Source organism: Felis catus, chromosome F1 (assembly GCF_018350175.1).
Source record: "Felis catus isolate Fca126 chromosome F1, F.catus_Fca126_mat1.0, whole genome shotgun sequence".
Classification (NCBI taxonomy): Eukaryota; Metazoa; Chordata; class Mammalia; order Carnivora; family Felidae; genus Felis; species Felis catus.
The window spans coordinates 68,708,965-68,728,060 of NC_058384.1; the positions used below are offsets into that span (position 1 = coordinate 68,708,965).

The 19,096-nt window shown below is 40.2% G+C and overlaps 1 protein-coding gene across 20 annotated transcripts in view; it reads left to right on the forward strand.

Moving 5' to 3' along the window:
- NUP210L (nucleoporin 210 like) overlaps nucleotides 1-19,096 on the forward strand; it is an 85,067-nt gene that overhangs the window by 40,129 nt on the left and 25,842 nt on the right. For 18 of the 20 annotated variants that reach the window (XM_019822511.3, XM_045049076.1, XM_019822512.3 and 15 more), the window contains 12 exons: nucleotides 5,658-5,879; nucleotides 7,168-7,341; nucleotides 11,620-11,812; nucleotides 13,571-13,659; nucleotides 14,096-14,200; nucleotides 14,505-14,606; nucleotides 15,547-15,675; nucleotides 16,022-16,149; nucleotides 16,941-17,073; nucleotides 17,727-17,789; nucleotides 18,155-18,334; nucleotides 18,950-19,030. In XM_019822511.3, the coding sequence (XP_019678070.3) occupies nucleotides 5,658-5,879; nucleotides 7,168-7,341; nucleotides 11,620-11,812; nucleotides 13,571-13,659; nucleotides 14,096-14,200; nucleotides 14,505-14,606; nucleotides 15,547-15,675; nucleotides 16,022-16,149; nucleotides 16,941-17,073; nucleotides 17,727-17,789; nucleotides 18,155-18,334; nucleotides 18,950-19,030 (1,599 nt within the window). The remainder of the gene's footprint in view (nucleotides 1-5,657; nucleotides 5,880-7,167; nucleotides 7,342-11,619; nucleotides 11,813-13,570; nucleotides 13,660-14,095; nucleotides 14,201-14,504; nucleotides 14,607-15,546; nucleotides 15,676-16,021; nucleotides 16,150-16,940; nucleotides 17,074-17,726; nucleotides 17,790-18,154; nucleotides 18,335-18,949; nucleotides 19,031-19,096) is intronic. The other 2 variants (XM_019822513.3, XM_019822514.3) reach the window with 1 other exon arrangement.

Consider the following 19,096-nt stretch of genomic DNA (forward strand, 5'->3'; position numbering starts at 1 on the left):
TTTCCCCTTTACCTTCTTAAAAGAGTACATGTGTTCTACCTTTGTTATCAATATTACGTTTCAGTGCATGGTATAGTTCTCAATTTGTCCTTGTACATGGAATTTACATTCAATTCAGTTGATCTGGTTAATTTTGGACTATATATTTAGGAGAAAGGAATAGTTTGTCTTGCTTTCTCAAGGAGGCCTTCTGTGAAACCTTTGACTAATTCTGTTTCTCCTATTAGAGGCTTGTGTGCACACTGTAGTGTGCCTTTTTGTAATGCTCATTATTTTCTTTACCAACTTCAAATCTGTCTTTCTCAGACCGTGAGCTCCACTGTGAGGCAGGACCTCATTTGACTTTTTATTACTGTATCCCCCAATGAGCCATCAATGAATACTTGTTGAATTGACTTACAAATACGTTAAGAGAGTACTGCCATTAGACACAGGAATGTTTAATTTTAGTAATTTCAATTATCAGTATGATTGACTAATTCAGGAAAGAAATACTAAGACATGATTTGTTTACATTTTTAGAATGATTGCTCAACCCTGTACTTCATTTTGCAACTTAGTCAATATTGTAGACACTGTGTGGCACAGGAAAATAACCTACACTTTGATAATACTTTATTCTCCTAAAACAAGTTTGTTCATCTATAAATAGGATACCAATCTTGACTGTACCCCTTAAGTGAGAGTTCTTTGAAAAATAGGATGAAGTGTATAGATGTATTACTTTATATATTTAGGACAAAAGTTATTTGCTAATTTAATAAAATATCCATTTAATGGATAAATTCTTAGAAACATATAATCTTCCAGAGCTGAATCAGGAAGAAATAGAAAATCTGAACAGCATGATTGCTAGTAATGAAATTGAATCAGTAATCAAAAAACTGACAAACAAAAGTCGAGGACCAGATGAGTTCACATGTGAATTCTACCAAACATTTAAGGAGGAGTTTATAGTTATTCTTCTCAAACAATTCCAAAGAATAGAAAAGGGAGGAAAGCTTCCAAATATATCCTACAAGGCCACCATTACCATACTACTAAAACTAGACAGAGACACCACAAAGAAATAAAACTACAGGTCAATAGCACTGATGAACATAACTGCTAAAGTCCTCAACAAAATATTAGCAAAGGGCATATAACAATAGATTAAAAGGATCATTCACAAGTGGGATTTATTCCAAGAAAGCAAGGATGGTTTAGTATTCACAAATCAATGTGATACACCACATCAACCAAACACATGATAAAAATCATGATTATCTTGAGGGTGCCTCAGTGACTCAGTTGGTTAAGTGTTCAATTCTTGATTCTGGCTCAGGTCATGATCTTACAGTTTTGTGAGTTCAGGCTCTGCACTGATTATGTGGAGCCTACTTGGGATTAGCCCTCTCTTTGCCCTTCCCCCTGCTTATGCTCTCTCTCTCAAAATAAAGAAATAAACTTAAAAAAAATCATGATTATCTGAACAGATGCAGGAGAAGGGTTTGACAAAACTCAATATGCATTCATGATGAAAAATCTCAACAAAGTGGGTTTAGAGATAACATATGTCAACATAATACAGACCATGTATGAAAAAAACACAGCTAACACCATACTCAATGGTGAAAAACTGAGAGCTTTTCCTCTAAGATGAGGAACAGGACAAGGATGCCCACTGTCACCACTTTTATTCAACATAGTACTGGAAGTCCTAGCCATACAGTCAGACGAGAAATAAGCGGCGTCTATATTGGTAAAGAAGTTAAACTATCACTGTTCACAGATGACATGATACTAAACATAGGAAATCCTAAAGACTCTACCAAAAAAATACTAGAAGTATTAAGTAATAACTGAATTCAGTAAAGTTGCAGGATCCAAAATTGATACTCAGAAATCAGTGGTGTTTCTATACACTAATAAGTAGCAGAAAGAGAAATTAAGAAAATAATACCATTTACAGTTACACCAAAAAGAATAAAATACCTGGGAATAAACTTAACCAAGGAGGTAAAAGACCTGTACTGTGAAAACTATAGAACACTGACGAAAGGAATTGCAGATGACACAGATGGAAAGATGTTCCATGCTTGTGGATTGGAAGATTTGATATAATTTAAAATGTTTTTAAATGTTTGTTTATTTTTGAGAGGGAGAGAGCATGTGCAGGGGAGGGGCAGTGAGGGAGACAGAGGATCTGAAGCGGGCACTGCACTGACAGCAGAGAGCCCAATGTGGAGCTTGAATTCACGAACCGTGAGATCATGACCTGAGCTGAAGTTGGATCCTCAACTGACTGAGTCACCCAGGGGCCCCTTATTATTATTATTTTTAATGTTTACTTATTTTTGAGAGATACAGAGAGGCAGAGGATACAAGGCAGGCTCTGCACTGTCTGCACAGAATCCAATGTGGGGCTCAAACTCATAAGCCGTGAGATCATGAGCTGAAGTTGAACACTTAACTGACCGAACCACCCAGGTACCTCAGAATTAATGTAATTTTTTAAAGTTTATTTATTTTGAAGAGAGAATCCCAACCAGGCTCCGCACTATCAGCATGGAGCCCGATGCGGGGCTCAAACTCATGAACTGTGAGATCATGACCTGAGCTAAAGCCAAGAGTCAGACACTCAACCAACTGAGCCACCCAGGCGCCCTGCCCCAGAATTAATGTTATTAAAATGTTTGTATTAGCCATGTAATCTACACAGATTCAATGCAATTCCTATCAAAATACCAACAGCATTTTTCACAAAACCAGAACAAATAATACTAAATTTATATGGGACCATACAAATGACCCTGAATAGACAAAGAAATCCTGGCAAAGAAGAACAAAGCATGGAAGTATCACAATCCCAGATTTCAAGATATGCTACAAAGCTGTAGTAATCCAAACAGTGTTGTACTGACACAAAAATAGGTATGTAGTATGTAGATCAATGTAACAGACTAGAGAGCCCAAAAGTAAACCCAGGATTGTGTGGTCAATCTTTGACAAAGGAGGCAAGAATATACAATGAAGAAAGGAGGATCTCTTCAACAGATGGTGTTGGGAAACTGGACAGCCACATGAAAAAGAATGAGACTGGACTACTTCTTTCACCATGCATAGAAATAAACTCAAGATGATTAAAGACCTAAATATGAGACCTGAAACCATAAAAAACCTAGAAGAGAACTGGGGCTCCTGGGTGGCTCAGTCGGTTAAGCGCTGACTTCAGCTCACGTCATGATCTCACGGCTTCATGAGTTCAAGCCCTGCATCAGGCTCACTGCTGTCAGCCCAGAGCCTGCTTCGGGTCCTGTCTCCCTGTCTCTCTGCCCCTCCCCCACTCATGCTCGCTCGCGCGCGCGCTCTCTCTCTCTCTCTCTCTCTCTCTCTCTCTCTCTCTCTCAAAAATAACCAAACATTAAAAATAAAAAGGGGCGCCTGGGTGGCTCAGTCGGTTGAGCGTCTGACTTTGGCTCAGGTCATGATCTCGTGGTTTGTGAGTTCCAGCCCTGCTTTGGGCTCTGTGCTGACAGCTCAGAGCCTGGAGCCTGCTTCGGATTCTGTGTCTCCTTCTCTCTCTGCCCATCCCCCACTTGTGCTCAGTCTCTCTCTGTCTCTCAAGAATAAATAAATGTAAAAAAAAAAATTTTTTTTTAAACAACTAAAAATAGAAATACCATGGGGTGCCTGGGTGGCTCAGTTAAGCATCCGACGTCAGCTCAGGTCATGATTTAGTAGTTCATGAGCTCGAGCCCTGCATTGGGCACTCTGCTGTCAGCACAGAGCCTGCTTCAGATCCTGTCTCCCTCTCTCTCTGCCCCTCCCCTGTTTGCTTGTGCACATGTGCTCTCTCAAAAATAAATGTTTTTTAAAAAAATACCATATGATCCAGTAATTCCACTACTAGGTATTTAACCAAAGAAAATGAAAACACTAATTTGAGAGGATACATGCACCCCTATGTTTATTAAAGCATTATTTACAACAGCCAGGGTATGGAACCAGCCCAAGTGTCCCATCGGTAGGTGAATGGGTAAGGAAGATGTGGTAAGTATACACATGCACAAACTGGAATATTACATAGCCATAAAGGATGAGATCATACCATTTGTGACAACATGGATGGACTTAGAGGGTATTATGCTAAGTAAAATAAAGAAGTCAGACTGAGAAAGGTAAATGATTCCACATAATGTCACGAATGTGGAATCTAAAAAGCGAATAGATAAACAAAAAGCACAATCAGTCTTAGGTGAACAAACTGATGGTGGTTGCTAGCTGGGAGGGGTGGGGGTTGGGCAAAATGGGTGAAGGGGAGAGGAGATACAGGCTTCTAGTTACTGAACGAATGAGTCCTGGGAATAAAAGTCACAGTGTTAAGGGAATGTAGTCGGTGCTACTGTAATGATGTTATATGGTGACAGATGGTAGCTGCACTTGTGAGCACAGCACAACATACAGAGATGTCGAATCACTATGTTGTATTCTTGACACATTTAACATTGTGTGTCAACTATACTCAAAATATATATACATTTTAAATGCCTATACAGGGGTGCCTGGGTGGCTCAGTTGGTGGAGTGTCTGTCTGACTCTTGATTTTGGCTCAGGTCATGATCTCACAGTTTCTGGGTTTGAACCCTACGTTGGGCTCTGCGCTGACAGCATGGAGCCTGCTTGGGATTTTTTTTTTCTCTCTCTCTCTTCCCCTCCTCTACTTGTGCTATTTTTTTCTCTCTCAAAATAAATAAATAAACTTTAAAAAAACAGTAATTCCTAAAAAAAATTTTTAAATGCTTATACAGCTATTGTTCAATACCTTTTATGTGCACAATATTATATTAAATCCAGCTGAGGGAGATAAATTCTCTTTTATTATTTTATTTTTTTTAATGTTTATTTTTGAGAGAGAGAGAGAGAGCGAGAGAGCACACGTGCACACACACAAGTGGGGAAGAGGCAAAGAAAGAGGGGGACAGGATTGGAAGTAGGCTCAGAGCTGTCAGCACAGAGCCTAACACAGAGCTTGAACTCATGCACCATGAGATCATGACCTGAGCTGAAATCAACAGTCAGATGCTTAACCTACTGAGCCACCTGGGTACCCTGGATAAGACTTATTAGACTCACATATGAAGCATTTGACACATTTAAACAGCATTAGGAGGGGTGCCTGGGTGGCTCAGTTGGTTGAGTGTCCAACTTTGGCTCAGGTCATGATCTCATGGTCCGTGAGTTCGAGCCCTGCGTTGGGCTCTGTCCTGACAGCTTGGAGCTTGCTTGGGATTCTGTGTCTCCCTCTCTGCCCCTCCCCCACTCATGCTATGTCTCTCTCTCTGTCAAAAATAAGTAAACATTTAAAAAAAATTAAAAAAAAATAAACAGCATTAGGAGATGACTTAATGTACAAATGAATAGTACAGATGAATGCTGCAAGAGCTTAGAGGATGTGGAAGTGGTTGTGGTCTGGAATGATTAGACATTAATGGGTGAAGTGACCCACAGGCCTGAATATATCGGTAGGATCTAAATTAGTACGGAGGTTGAGAAGCTTCCAAGTGAGAGGCATCATGTACATGTCTCCTGGTTTGGGAATTAACAATCTACGAGTTTTTCGCTTGAGAAAACTGTTGAGTTGACCAATCGAGGATAATTTCTTTGAATGTCATCAGGCTGTAAACCCTGTGGAAGTGGCGTTGGTGACATGGCGGTCTGCAAAGGAAATGGTGTTTGAAGGGGGCCCGTGTCCATGGATCTTGGAGCCCTCCCGATTCTTTTTGGAGTTGAGCATGGAGAAGACAGAGAAAATTGAATTAACACAAGTCCGGCTGCCAGCTAAGCGAAAACAGAACCAGTACATCTACCGGGTGCTGTGCCTGGATTTAGGGGAACAAGTAAGTAGAAAATATGTTTTCCCTAACATTTCTTTTAGCAATTAATACTCCAACAAATCTTTTGTGTTTCTAGCCATTCCTTTTCAGATTCTTTTTTTTAATGCTAATTTATTTATTTTTGAGAGACAGAGTGAATGGAGGAGGGGCAGAGATAGAAAGAGGGAGAGCATCTCAAGCAGGCTTCACACCATCAGTGCAGAGCCTGACATGGGGCTCAGACTCTCAAACCATGAGGTCGTGAGCCAGCCGAAGAAATCAAGAGTCAGATGCTTAACCAACAGAACCACCCAGGGGCTCCCTTTCCTTTTCAGATTCTAATAGATTTCATTTATACTAGATAGGAAAATTCTAATTACCAGTTAAAGGCCTTTTAAAAAAAACTTTTGCAATCCTTTAAATGTACTCAAAGATTTTACTCATTTGATAATTCTGACAGTTCACTAAATGGTTCAAGATTCTTTTGTAATCATGAGCTTATTTCAGTCACTTTATCACTATAATTCAAATCTTTGTTGTCTAGACTAGATGTTATATGGTTCCTCACCTCCAAAGAATGCAAGGAAGGGAAAGTTAAAGTCATCTATTAGCAATTTTGATTGGTTAGCAATTGTGAGTGGTGAGCAGTTTTGAAGAACCAGTTAGATCTATGCAGATAAGATAGTATATTGCCTTTTATCAGTTCAATTAGTTTTATTATTTTAGAGGTAGTGATGGATCCGCCCAGCTATGCCCTGCTTCTGTCAACACCAGAAACAAAGGTTTGCAGTTTGACTGGGGTTGAGAATTCAGCGTATGACTCTGTGTAACCAGCTCACAAGAAATCGATATGTGATTTTAATTAATAAGAACTGTGCTTCTTTCTAAAGTCTCTCGTGAACTTTGTTGTGTATGTGGCTGGGTGTCAGCGTCAGAGTCATCACCCCTGTTGGAGCCCTCTAACCTTTTGTCTCCACGGTCTATTACTCATTTGGTGTTCCACCAGAGAAAGGTTGAAACACAGAATAGTTTTTCCACTTTTTACCAACTGATAACAAAAGATTTGGTGGAGGAAAAGACTGAAGTGATTGATCAGAATTAGATTTTTTAATATTCCTTTTGCTTCCAAATTTCCGTGATACCTTTGTTTCTCTTAGCACAAGAACTATGTGCATAGATTAAGAACTATGATGATTATGATGTCCAGAGACACCCTGTACTGGAGATTGAACGATTCTGAAGTGTATAGATTGGCCCAGCTGACATCGAGTGTCTACTCATGGTTGCCTCTTGCTCTGCTGTTTCCTTAAAGGCTCTGACATTCCGAATTGGAAATCACCCAGGTATCCTGAACCCTAGTCCAGCTGTGGAGGCTGTGCAGGTACGCTTCATGTGTGCCCACCCTGCCAGCATGTCAGTAACCCCAGTGTACAGAGTGCCAGCTGGTGCCCAGCCATGCCCTCTGCCACAGCACAACAAGCAACTGGTGAGTACAGTGGTGCCAACTAATTTGGCACTTTTGTCTTCTGTGCCTTAGAGGTAAATGCTCTGAAGTATGGCTTTTGTCTTATCAAAGTTACACTTGATCTTGGCCAAAAGGCCGAGAAGCAATTGTTGTCTTACTAAAGTTAAGGAGACTGGGGGTGCCTGGGTGGCTCAGTCGGTTGAGCGGCTGACTTCGGCTCAGGTATGACCTCGCACTCCGTGAGTTCGAGCCCCACGTCAGGCTCTGTGCAGGCAGCTCGGAGCCTGGAGCCTGCTTTCGATTCTGTGTCTCCCTCTCTCTCTCCTCCTCCCCTGCTCATCTCTTTCACTCTCAAAAATCAAGAAATGTTAAAAAAAATTTTTTTTAAGTTAAGGAGACTGTTTTATTTGTTATTCATTCCCTGATAGTGTCTGAAAAGAGATGATTAAACTAAGTTAGAATTGGCTACACCTAGTGACATTTGATGACTTAATGACTTTGCTTACTGTACATAGGTACATAGTCAGCTTATAATTATGGCAACAAACAATGAAGATGTCTCCAAACTTCCAGTTAGTTTGGTTAATATTTTTCCCTCACAGATGTTTTATTGGCATTATTGGTAAGTAATAGAATTTATCTCTACTCCAGACCCATGAAGAATAATGATAAGCAATAGCATGGCTAGTAGGGAATGAGGAATAAATGAGTTTTCTAACCTTGAAACTAGAACATCAGACTATAAACTAAGTGAGGTGGACTTTAATTCCAAGCATAGGAGAATAGAAGTCATTTCTTAGAGAACAGAACAACCAATTATTCCTGTTTAGAGATGGAGAAACTGAGGCTCCTGGGAGTTGAGTAACTTCTCCAAAGTCATAAAGCTACAAAGCAGCACATTCTGTCTGACTCCAAAGCTCTTGTTTTTTACTTTTATACTATTCTGTCTTTTTATTATAAAATAACAAGAATATGAGATGTTAGGGTTAGGAACTCATTTTTTTCAGAACTAAATTCCATGTGAAATATTATTCGAAGTTTATAAATGATTTACTTTTTTAAAATCCACTTAGATGGAGCAGAATAAAAGTTATCTGTATAGTTGTCATTCAGTGTCACATTTTTCATTTGAAATAATTTAAATTTATAAAAAAATTTGCGGGGTGCCTGGGTGGCTCAGTCGGTTAAGTGTTCAACTCTTTTTTTTTTTTTTTAATTTTTCTTTTCAACGTTTATTTATTTTTGGGACAGAGAGAGACAGAGCATGAACGGGGGAGGGGCAGAGAGAGTGGGAGACACAGAATCCAAAACAGGCTTCAGGCTCTGAGCCATCAGCCCTGAGCCTGACGCGGGGCTCGAACTGACGGACCGCGAGATCGTGACCTGGCTGAAGTCAGACGCTTAACCGACTGCGCCACCCAGGCGCCCCAAGTGTTCAACTCTTGATCTGGGCTCAGGTCATGATCTCATGAGTTTGAGTCCTACATCGGGCTCTGGGCTGAAGGCTCAGAGCCTACTTGGGATTCTGTCTCTCCTTCTCTCTGCCCCTCCCCTGCTTATGCTCTCCCTCTCAAAATAAACTTTTAAAAAAATTTACAGAAAATTTGCAGGAAAAGTACAACTTCTTCTTATCTTGCAACCATTTAGGAGCAATTTACAAACATATTTCTCCATACTTTAGAATTTATTTTTTTGGAATTAAATATAATATACATACCGTAAAACTGACCCTTTTAAAAGTGTACAAGTGGTGCCTGGGAGGCTCAGTCAGCTGAGCATCTGACTTTGGCTCAGGTCGTAATCTGTCAGTTTGTGGGTTTGAGCCCTGCATTTCATTTTTCAAGGATTATTGTGCTCAGTATAGAATTCTGAGCTGGCAGTCTTTTTCTTTCATCATTGGCTTCTGTGGTTTCTTATAAGAAATTAGGTGTTAATCCTCTCTCTTTCTGCTTTTATGATTCTGTCTTTCTCTTTGACTTTGGAAAGTTTGATTATTATGTGTCTAGATGTATGTATCTTTGAATTTATCCTACCTGGAGTTCTTTGCACTTCTTGGATGTTTAATGTTTTTCATCAACTTGGGAAGTTTCTAGCCGTTGTTTCTTCAAATATCCTTTCTTCCTCTTTTTTCTCTCTCTTTTCCTTTTAGGACTCTCATTTTACATATGTTAACACACTCAGTGGTGTCCTGTGAGTCTCTGATGTTGTTCATTTTTCTTCATTTATTTTCCTTCTGTTCATCAGACTAGATCATCTCATTTGATTTATTTTGAAGCTTTCTGATTCTTTCTTCTGGTTGTTCAGATCTGCTGTTGAGTTCCTGTAGAGAAATTTTCATTTCAATTATTACACTTTTCAACTTCATAATTTAATTTTGGTCTTTTATTTATTCTCTATATATGAGACATTATTTTCATACTTTCCTTTAGTTATTTAGACATGAATTTCTTTAGTTCTCTGAGCAAAATAGTTGACTAAAAGTCTTTTTCTCAGGGCACCTGGGTGGCTCAAAGGGTTGAGCACCTCACTGTTGATATCAGCTCAGGTCATGATCCCACAGTCTTGGAATCAAGCCATGCGTTGAGCTCTGCACTGAACACAGAGCTCTCTCTCCTTTTGCCCCTCTCCCCCCTGCACACTCTCTCCTTCTCTCTCTTAAATTAAAAAAAAAATTTTAATTAAAAAAAACCTCTTTGTCTAGTAAGTCCAGTGTCTGAGCATCTGCAGGGACAGTTTCTGTCAGCTGCTTTTTTTCCTATATATGGGCTGTACTTTTATTGTTTCTTTGCATCTCTAATAATTTTTTGTTGAAAACTTGACATTTTGTATATTTTTTAAATGTTTATTTATATTTGAGAGAGAGAGTGTGAGCAGGAGAGGGGCAGAGAGAGGGAGACACAGAAGAAACCAAAGCAGGCTCCAGGTTCTGAGCGGTCAACACAGAGCCCAATGCAGGGCTCAAACCCACGAACCATGAGATCATGACCTGAGCCAAAGTCGGACGCTTAACTGACTGAGCCACCCAGGTGCCCCAAAAAGTTGACATTTTAAATAACATAATCTAGCAATTCTGAAATCATATTGTTCCCCTTAATAGGTTTTGTGGTAGTTACTGTTTTTTGTTGTGGTAGTGGTTAGTAACCTTTTCTGAACTAGTTCGGTAATGTCTGTATTCTTTCTTTGTCCTCTGTGGCCACCAAAGTTTCTGCTAAGTTAGCTTTGTGGTCAGCTAATTGTTGGATATAGATTTCCTCAGTTCCAGGTATATTTGTGGGGATTATGTTAAATTTATAGGTAAATTCAGAATAACTGAAATTTTTATGATGTTGAGTCATCCTTTCATATGATGTATGTTATATATGTTTCATAAGAATATATATCTATCAAGATCAAATCTAGATCAAAAATAAAACACAGGTATAGAAGATACTTTGAGGGACATTGGGGAAAAATAAATATTGACTGTATATTAGATGAAACTGAATTAATATTCTTGTGTGTGCTAATACTGTTTTTCTTAGAATATTCACATTCTTAGAAAATGCATGCTAAATTATTTAGGGGTAAAGCCTCATGATGTTTACATCATTTAGCAAAAAATAACCCAAGGGCACCTGAGTGGGCTCAGTTGGTTAAGCATCCAACTTCGGCTCAGGTCATAATCTCGTGCTTTGTGGGTTTGGGCCCCGCATTGAGCTTTGTGCTGACAGCTCGGAGCCAGGAGCCTGCTTCAGATTCTGTGTCTCCCTCTCTCTCTGCCCCTCCCCTGTTCACACTCTGTTTCTCTCTCTCTCTCGAAAATAAATAAACATTAAAAAAAAAAAAAAACCCCAGACACACACACTTGGTTGGAGGGTAGGAAATTAGAGGGAGAGACAGATAACACAAGTGGTGAATCCAGGTGAGATGTGTCTCAGTACTCATTATACTATTCCTTCATCATATCTGTTGGTTTGAAAATTGTCAAAGAAAATAGATTGGGAGAAACATGAGCCCTAGCTTCAGGGATATCTTACTGCCTCCTGTGTTGTTTTTTTCCTTTTTTTATTTCTTTTTTTTAAAATTTTGAGAGAGAGCATGAGTGTGAATGGGGGAGGGACAGAGAAAGAGGGAGAGAAAGAATCCCATGCAGGCTCCATGCTGTCAGCACAGAGACCAATGTGGGGCTTGAACCCACAAACCATGAGATCATGAGATCATGAGATCATGAGCAGAAACCAAGAGTCAGACACTTAATTGACCAAGCCACTCAAGCGCCTTGCTTTTCTTTTCTTCTTCTTTTTTATTTTTTTAATGTAGATTCCTGTATCAAGCCTGAGGGACACAGTCTTGGAACTGGCAGTGTTTGATCAGCACAGGAGAAAGTTTGATAATTTCAGTTCACTAATGCTAGAATGGAAATCCTCAAATGAAACACTCGCTCATTTTGAAGATTATAATTCAGTAGAGATGGTAGCAAAGGATGATGGCAGCGGACAGACCCGGCTACACGGTATTATGGTGACTTACAAATCCTTTCACATAACCTGCTAAATGTTTCTGCACGAAGTATTTCCCTTGAGTGATGGTTTATTTTATTTATATATATTTTTTTCATGTGTGTTTATTTTTGAGAGACAGAGCATGAGCGGGGGAGGGGCAGAGAGAGAGGGAGGCACAGAATCTGAAGCAGGCTCCAGGCTCTGAGCTGTCATACAGAGCCTGATGCGGGGCTCGAACTCACAAACCATGAGATCATGACCTGAGCCGAAGTCGGACACTTGACTGACTGAGCCACCCAGGCACCTTGGTGACAGTTTATTTTAGATTTTATCATACCTCTCCTTTCATCTTTGATTATTGTATGTTTTAGCAAACATAAATGTAGATTTCCTTGGTTGTAAAGCTAGGTAGGGTCTAGGATGCAGTATTTCTCACAAGAACATAAAATTACTTTTTAAAATATATTTATTGCCTATTATTTACCTAATAATGAAAATTTTATTCATTTATTAGAAAATATTTATTGGGGTGCTATTAAATGTAAGGGCCTGTGCTAGGCACCTGAAGGTGGAGTGGTACGTGAGGTAGTTGCGGCCTCTGCCTTAATAGACTTCAAACATTACAACTGTGTTAGGTGTTTTGATGGGCAACTATGAGGTGCTTTAAGATTTACAATAGGAGAACCTAACCTAGTTCAGAACAGAGAAGGCTGCCTGAGAAAGTAACATTGGCACTGAGACCTTAACATTGCAGGGGCAATAGAAAGAGGAGACAGAAAAATGAGCCAAATAAAGTGAGTGAATCCTACAGAAGGGCCAGAGGAATAAGCAGAGGTCCTGAGAGGCCAGCGAGCCCTTATATGTAATTGCTTCTCAAGCCTCTGCTTGTATCACATTTGGCATTTCACCAAAGCAAGTCAGCTGCCAAAACCAGAGTCAAGGTGGATGAGAACTACTCAAAGGCATGGATACCAGCAGGCACAATTATATGGCAGTCTACCACAGATCAGTCCCAAAGGTGAAGAAAAAAGGGGTACAAAGGCCAACCTTTAAATTTCTGGCATGAGCATTTAGACGGATGGTATATCCATTCATGGAATAAGAAACACTAGAGAAGGGGAAGTAAAGATTCAGCCTTCTCCCCACCCACAGGAAACTTACCCATAGGACAAGTCTAAGAGCTTGGGAACGTGGAAACATAGTACTCAAGTGTATGTAATACTATAATGCTCTAATACCATAATACTGTAATACTATAACAGTATGGTATAGTTAGTGTAAAAAATGGTAGCAAGGAGGGGCACCTGGCTGACTCCGTGGTTAACTGTCCAACTCTGGGTTTCGGCTCAGGTCATGATCTCAGTTTTGTGAGTTTGGGCCCTGCACCAGGCTCTATGCTGATAGCTCAGAACCTGCTTGGGATTCTCTCTCTCCTGCTCTCTCGTCCCTTGCCCACTTGCTCTCTCAATCTCTCTCTCTCTCTCTGTCTCTCAAAATGAAGAAGCTTCAAAGAATAAAAACTGTTTCTGTAAAAAAAATTTTTTTTTAAATAATAAAGAAGCTGAGAAATAAAGTGGTTGTCCAGGGTCCCTTAGGAATATAGTGGCAGAGTCAACACAAAAACTCAGTTTTCAGTTTCTTGTATATTTCCCCACAAAGTAGTTTTTCCTCTATGCAATAAAACATCATTTGGGAAAAATTAGGGCAAAATTTGGTTTTCTGGAGACATTTTTGTGTTCTACATGTTATTGTTTCTCCTATATCTCCAGGTCATCAGGTCCTTAAGGTACATCAGTTAAAAGGGACTGTACTCATTGGAGTCAATTTTGTGGGCTATTCAGAGAATAAAAGTCCAAAGGTAAGTGGAGACTATTATATTAGAAATAGAAATCAGGGGCGCCTGGGTGGGTCAGTCAGTTGGGTGTCCGACTTTTGGTTTCAGCTCAGGTTGTGATCCCAGGATCATGGGATCAAGCCCCATGTTGGGCTCTGCACTGAGTGTGGAGCCTGCTTAAGATTCTCTTTTTCCCTCTGCTCCTCTCCCCTGCTCGCGTGCACTCTCTCTCTCTAAAATAAAAAAATAAAAAAAAAGGAAAGAAATGGAAATCACTGAAATTTAAGGCTTTTCTTTAAACTTCATTTATTTATAACTTAAAAATCATTTATAACTAACTCTGAGAACTATGCACCTCTCTGATTCTGTTATCTTTCGCATGTGAAAGAACATTTGGATCTTCTCTCAGCTGAGGAATTAAAAGTTTATACTCACCTTTGTGGTGCCTGTGTGTTTCTAGGAACTTTCCAACTCGCCCAGATCTGCGGCCGTGGAACTGCTCCTGGTAGATGATGTGACTATACTGCCTGAGAACGCCACCATCTATAACCACCCTGATGTGAAGGTAGAAGTTGGAGGGATCTAGTGAAATTAGATCTGGTTGGAGGGGAAGAGTATTAGGTTATTAAGGTTAATGTATGGCAATAAAAAAAAAAAAAGCTACCTTACATATTGAAAATCAGTGATAAGCATATGTAACACATGTGTAATACCTTGGGTAGTAATACTTTAATAATCATAGTTTGTCTTTGGTCCATTGACCTTAATCTTTTAATCTCATACTCTTCCTTCAGTAGCTAGGAATTACTTTCTTTGACTTATTTATAAACCGAATAAAATGGAATATTGTTTGTCTGATCTTTCCATAGGAAATATTTAGCCTTGTGGAAGGATCTGGTTATTTTTTGGTCAACAGCAGTGAGCAGGACATTGTTACCATCACTTACATGGAAGCAGAAAGCTCTGTCCAGGTAAGTTCTAGAGATAGGTCCCAGGTTGATAGTCTCAGGTCAAAGCTCATTCTTACGAAAATGATTGGGAAAAAAATGCCATTGTGTGTCTCGAACTTGTTATAAAAGTAACATTTGCCTCTTTTTTTTAACCTACATATATTCGCCAACCAAAAACAAGGTTTGGTTTTTTTTTTTTTTTTTCCTTCAACTAGCTGGGCAATTTTTGCTTCTGGTTAAAATGAGACAGTATAGGAGACATCTAATTGTAAGATTTTCATTAAAAGAGGGTTCATTTCGATAAATTTCAAAGGGTGGTTAATTAGATGTGCTGTCGACTTTATAACCTGAGGATATAATGTTTTTAGCCAGGATATGACAACTCAATATATTAAGCTATCTTTGTAGTCAGTATGCCAAGGCATTTGCTTTTAGTTGACTTTTAGTAATAAAAATAATAGCTTACATTAGCATAAGTGTATATTTCCTTTCCTTCTAAAAGTTCAAAGGAATGTAACTTACTTTGGTCATAATGTTTGTTTTTAAGAGGGTGGATTCAGCACTGCGTGCAGGTGCCATGCTGGGCAGGACCCACAGCACAGGACAGAAAACCAGGTCTTCCCACTGCTTCCCTCCTGCCCCATGGCCCCCGTTGCACTGGTGATTTCGGCATAAATGGACTGGATTTTCTTCATGAAATCCTTTCCCCATTCATAGTTAAGAGGCTGGATATGTATGTTGTATTTTGCCTCAATTCAGTCAACTTAAACTTTGCTCTTTATCAGTTAGTATTTGTTAAGGGTGCATATTGTGCTGTGCCTAAAACACGTAATGTGACCTCTCAGTTCCCATCACAAAGGAAGTAAGTTGTTGTATTTCGTGCTTTTAGTGAAAATAGTTGTTTTGATTATGCTCAGGGCACGTGTGCTTCTTTACCCAGCTACCATCTTCTTCCTTCTAGTTAGTTCCAGTACATCCTGGATTTCTCACCTTGGAGGTCTATGATCTGTGCTTAGCTTTCTTGGGTCCAGCAGTGGCCTACCTCAGGGTGTCAGACATACAGGAGCTGGAGCTTGACCTGATCGATAAGGTGAGAGACGTTTGCTGTGTTGCATCAGAGAAGCAGTTGCATCAGAGAAACAGGTCTCGTTTTCACCCTGTAGCCTCACTTCATGTAGTCTGTGTGGCTCCTGTGTGTGCACCAGGACCTTCAGTGATGTTCATGGAAATACCTGTCCTTAAAGAACAATGCTCCGACATATAAGATAAACAGTACTCGCAGCTAAACCAGCACGTATGGGTTAGGGCCATTTGATCAAAACCTGACCGGGAGCATTCAGCGCAACAAAACACTTTGTCACCCTCAAAGAGTTATTAGACTGTCCTTGGTGAATGACATACTCCTACTAAAATTACCTTTCTTTTTTAACAACTAGGTTGAAATAGGTAAAACTGTGTTAGTAACTGTGAGGGCTCTCAGCTCTTCCAAACGCCCATTCCGAAATAAGTACTTCAGAAACATGGAGCTTAAACTGCAGTTGGCTTCTGCCATCGTCACCCTGACGTGAGTGCCACCTCAATGCCTCCTCCCCAGGCTGAGCACCAAGCACCTGCTCTCCCTGTGTTCTTCTCTCCTTTTCTGTCACAGGGCCTTTCAGCCCGTACTCTCCCCATATCCAGCTCTGTACAAAGTGCCCCTTCCACGTTCTCAGATATGTTTTGTGGGACAGATTGACACATCTCATGAATATTCCCATCTCATGAAACTTCTTGGATGATATCCCCTGGGGTGCTTCAGGATAGAGGACCTTCAGAAATCTCCCTAGAAGCAGAGGTGCCGGTACTCCCCTCTGTGAAAGGGGAGTACAGAGAATCCAGGGCGGCTTAGGATTTGCAGTTTTGCCAGCGTTTGCAACGTTGCCCTTATTCCTTTGGAGCCTTGGAATAAATATTTGGCCTTCAGGAGCTTCCTGCCTTTGCCATGAACTTTGTCTTGACTCTGGAAATTAATTTTCGGGCTGTTCCCTCTAACTACAGTTAAAATGAACAGAAAATGTTAATTAAAGCATCTTAGAAAGTAGCATAACTTGCTGCTCTTAAAATCAAATCTTTCTCGGGTGGCTCGGTTAAAGTGTCCGACTTCAGCTCAGGTCATAATCTCACAGTTTGTGAGTTCAGGCCCCGCATGGGGCTCTCTGTGGTCAGCACGGACCCAACTTTGGATCCTCTGTCTGTGTGTGTCTCTCTCTCTCTGCCCTGCCCCCACTCACGCACACCCTCTCTCTCTCAAAAATAAATAAAAACATTTTTAAAAAATCAAATCTTTCTTACCTAAAAACACATGTGTCTTTGTAGGCTCATGGAGGAGCAGGATAAATACTCTGAAAATTATATCCTTCGAGCTGTTGCTATTGGGCAAACCACACTTGTGGCTGTTGCCAGGGACAAGATGGGGAGGAAATTCACATCAGCCCCTCGCCAGATTGAGGTAAGGAAACCGTCTCATCCAAAATCCATACCTCAGCTCATTTACCTTTATTCATCTTTTTGTTTAGTTTGCACAAGTTAAAAATCATTTGATGGAAGAAAATGATAGTTGTCTGACTCTTAAAGCAATATGTAATTTACTTTAGGTTTTTGTTTTTCTGTGTAAAAGTAATATGCTTCTTGTAGAAAATTTGGAAAGCAAAAAATAAAGACACAGCATGAAAATCACCTATAATTCCACTACTTAGAGGCAACCATTATTAATATTTTGGTGTATTTCCTTCACTTTTTCCCCATGCTTATTTTAACATGGATGAATCATACTGTTTTTTTCATTCTAATCTTATATCAAAAGTATTTTTTGATGTCATTAAAAGCTCACTGTTGGCCATTGGTAGTTGTCAAAGCTGGGTGATAGGTACCTGAAAGAGCATTTTACGATTCTAATGACCGCTTTTATTCTGATAAGTGGATATATAATTTTTAAGCATTCTCATTTATAATTTTTTGCTACTGTAAATAAAATTTATATTTATAAATGAAGTAAAATACATCTGTGTATAGGATTTTTTTCCTTAGAATAAGCTGCATGATCATTTGTTACAAAATTGACTCTAGTCCATCCCTGTTATCTTTGTGTTTTTCTTCTTCAAGGTGTTTCCTCCATTCAGACTTGTTCCAGAGAAAATGACACTGATTCCAACCAACATGATGCAGGTGATCTCAGAGACAGGAAATACAATTCACCCTTTCTCCTCACCCCACTCTGCCTCACTCCAACACAAAACACACCCTTCTTCCTATTGGCCTGCTCTTGTCTACTCCCAGCCAAGTATAGCAGGATCTGATAAAGAACAAAATTAGTTCTTTCCTGTCCCCTAAAGAACAGGGTGTAACCTACCTCTTGGAACCCCATAGATGTTGTGTGGCACTTGGATTTCTTCTGCATTTGAGTTGATGTGGGATATGTCTCTTGGGAAGTGGAGAAAGATAAGAGGTCAAGTTGCTTGGACAAAACATTGGGAAAAGAGATATGATTTCTCCCCATGTTCCAGGCATTCACTGGCATGTTTAAATTCCAGGTAATGTCTGAAGGTGGCCCCCAGCCCCAGTCTATCATTCACTTCTCCATCAGCAACCAGACTGTGGCTGTTGTGAATAGGAGGGGGCAGGTTACGGGGAAGGTAGTTGGCACAGCTGTGGTCCATGGCACCATCCAGACAGTAAATGAAGATACTGGCAAAGTCATTGTGTTTTCCCAGGTATTTGTTCTTTGTTCTGCTCTGCTTCTACTTTTCCAGCTGGGAACCATATTGGGGGATGTGGGGTGGTGATGAGGAGGGTGTCAGCAACCCAGGAAAACCCTTTTGAGTCCTTTACCTGACATCCTCTGAACCAAGCGTAGGAAATATGTAATCTTTAGTATATAAAAAAAAAAAACAAACCACAAAAACACAGAGTATTTGGCATTGTTATAAGACATAGTCCCTATCCTTAAGAAATTGTTTAGGGGGGCGCCTGGGTGGCTCAGTCGGTTGAGCGTCCGACTTCGGCTCAGGTCATGATCTCGCGGTCCGTGAGTTCGAGCCCCGCGTCAGACTCTGTGCTGACAGCTCAGAGCCTGGAGCCTGCTTCTGATTCTGTGCTCCCCCTCTCTCTCTGCCCCACCCCTGCTGTACTCTGTCTCTCTCTGTCTTTCAAAAATGAATAAACATTAAAAAAAAAGAAAGAAATTGTTTAGGGAACAAAAACAATCTATAGCATATTTTGTTGTTGTTGTTGAATGCCCCAAATAAGCACAGAGTAGTTATCGTAAGCATCTCTGCCCACTGCACAGACAGCCCCTTATAGTCCAAGCTTGCTTCCCTGTTGAACAGGATGAAGTACACATTGAGGTGGTTCAGCTACGGGCTGTTAGGATCCTTGCACCTGCCACTCGACTCATCACAGCGACTGAGGTCAGTCAGGTGACTCCATTCTCAGTGCCTTCCGGAACGCAGTGCCAGCTGGGCAGGGCTTACAGC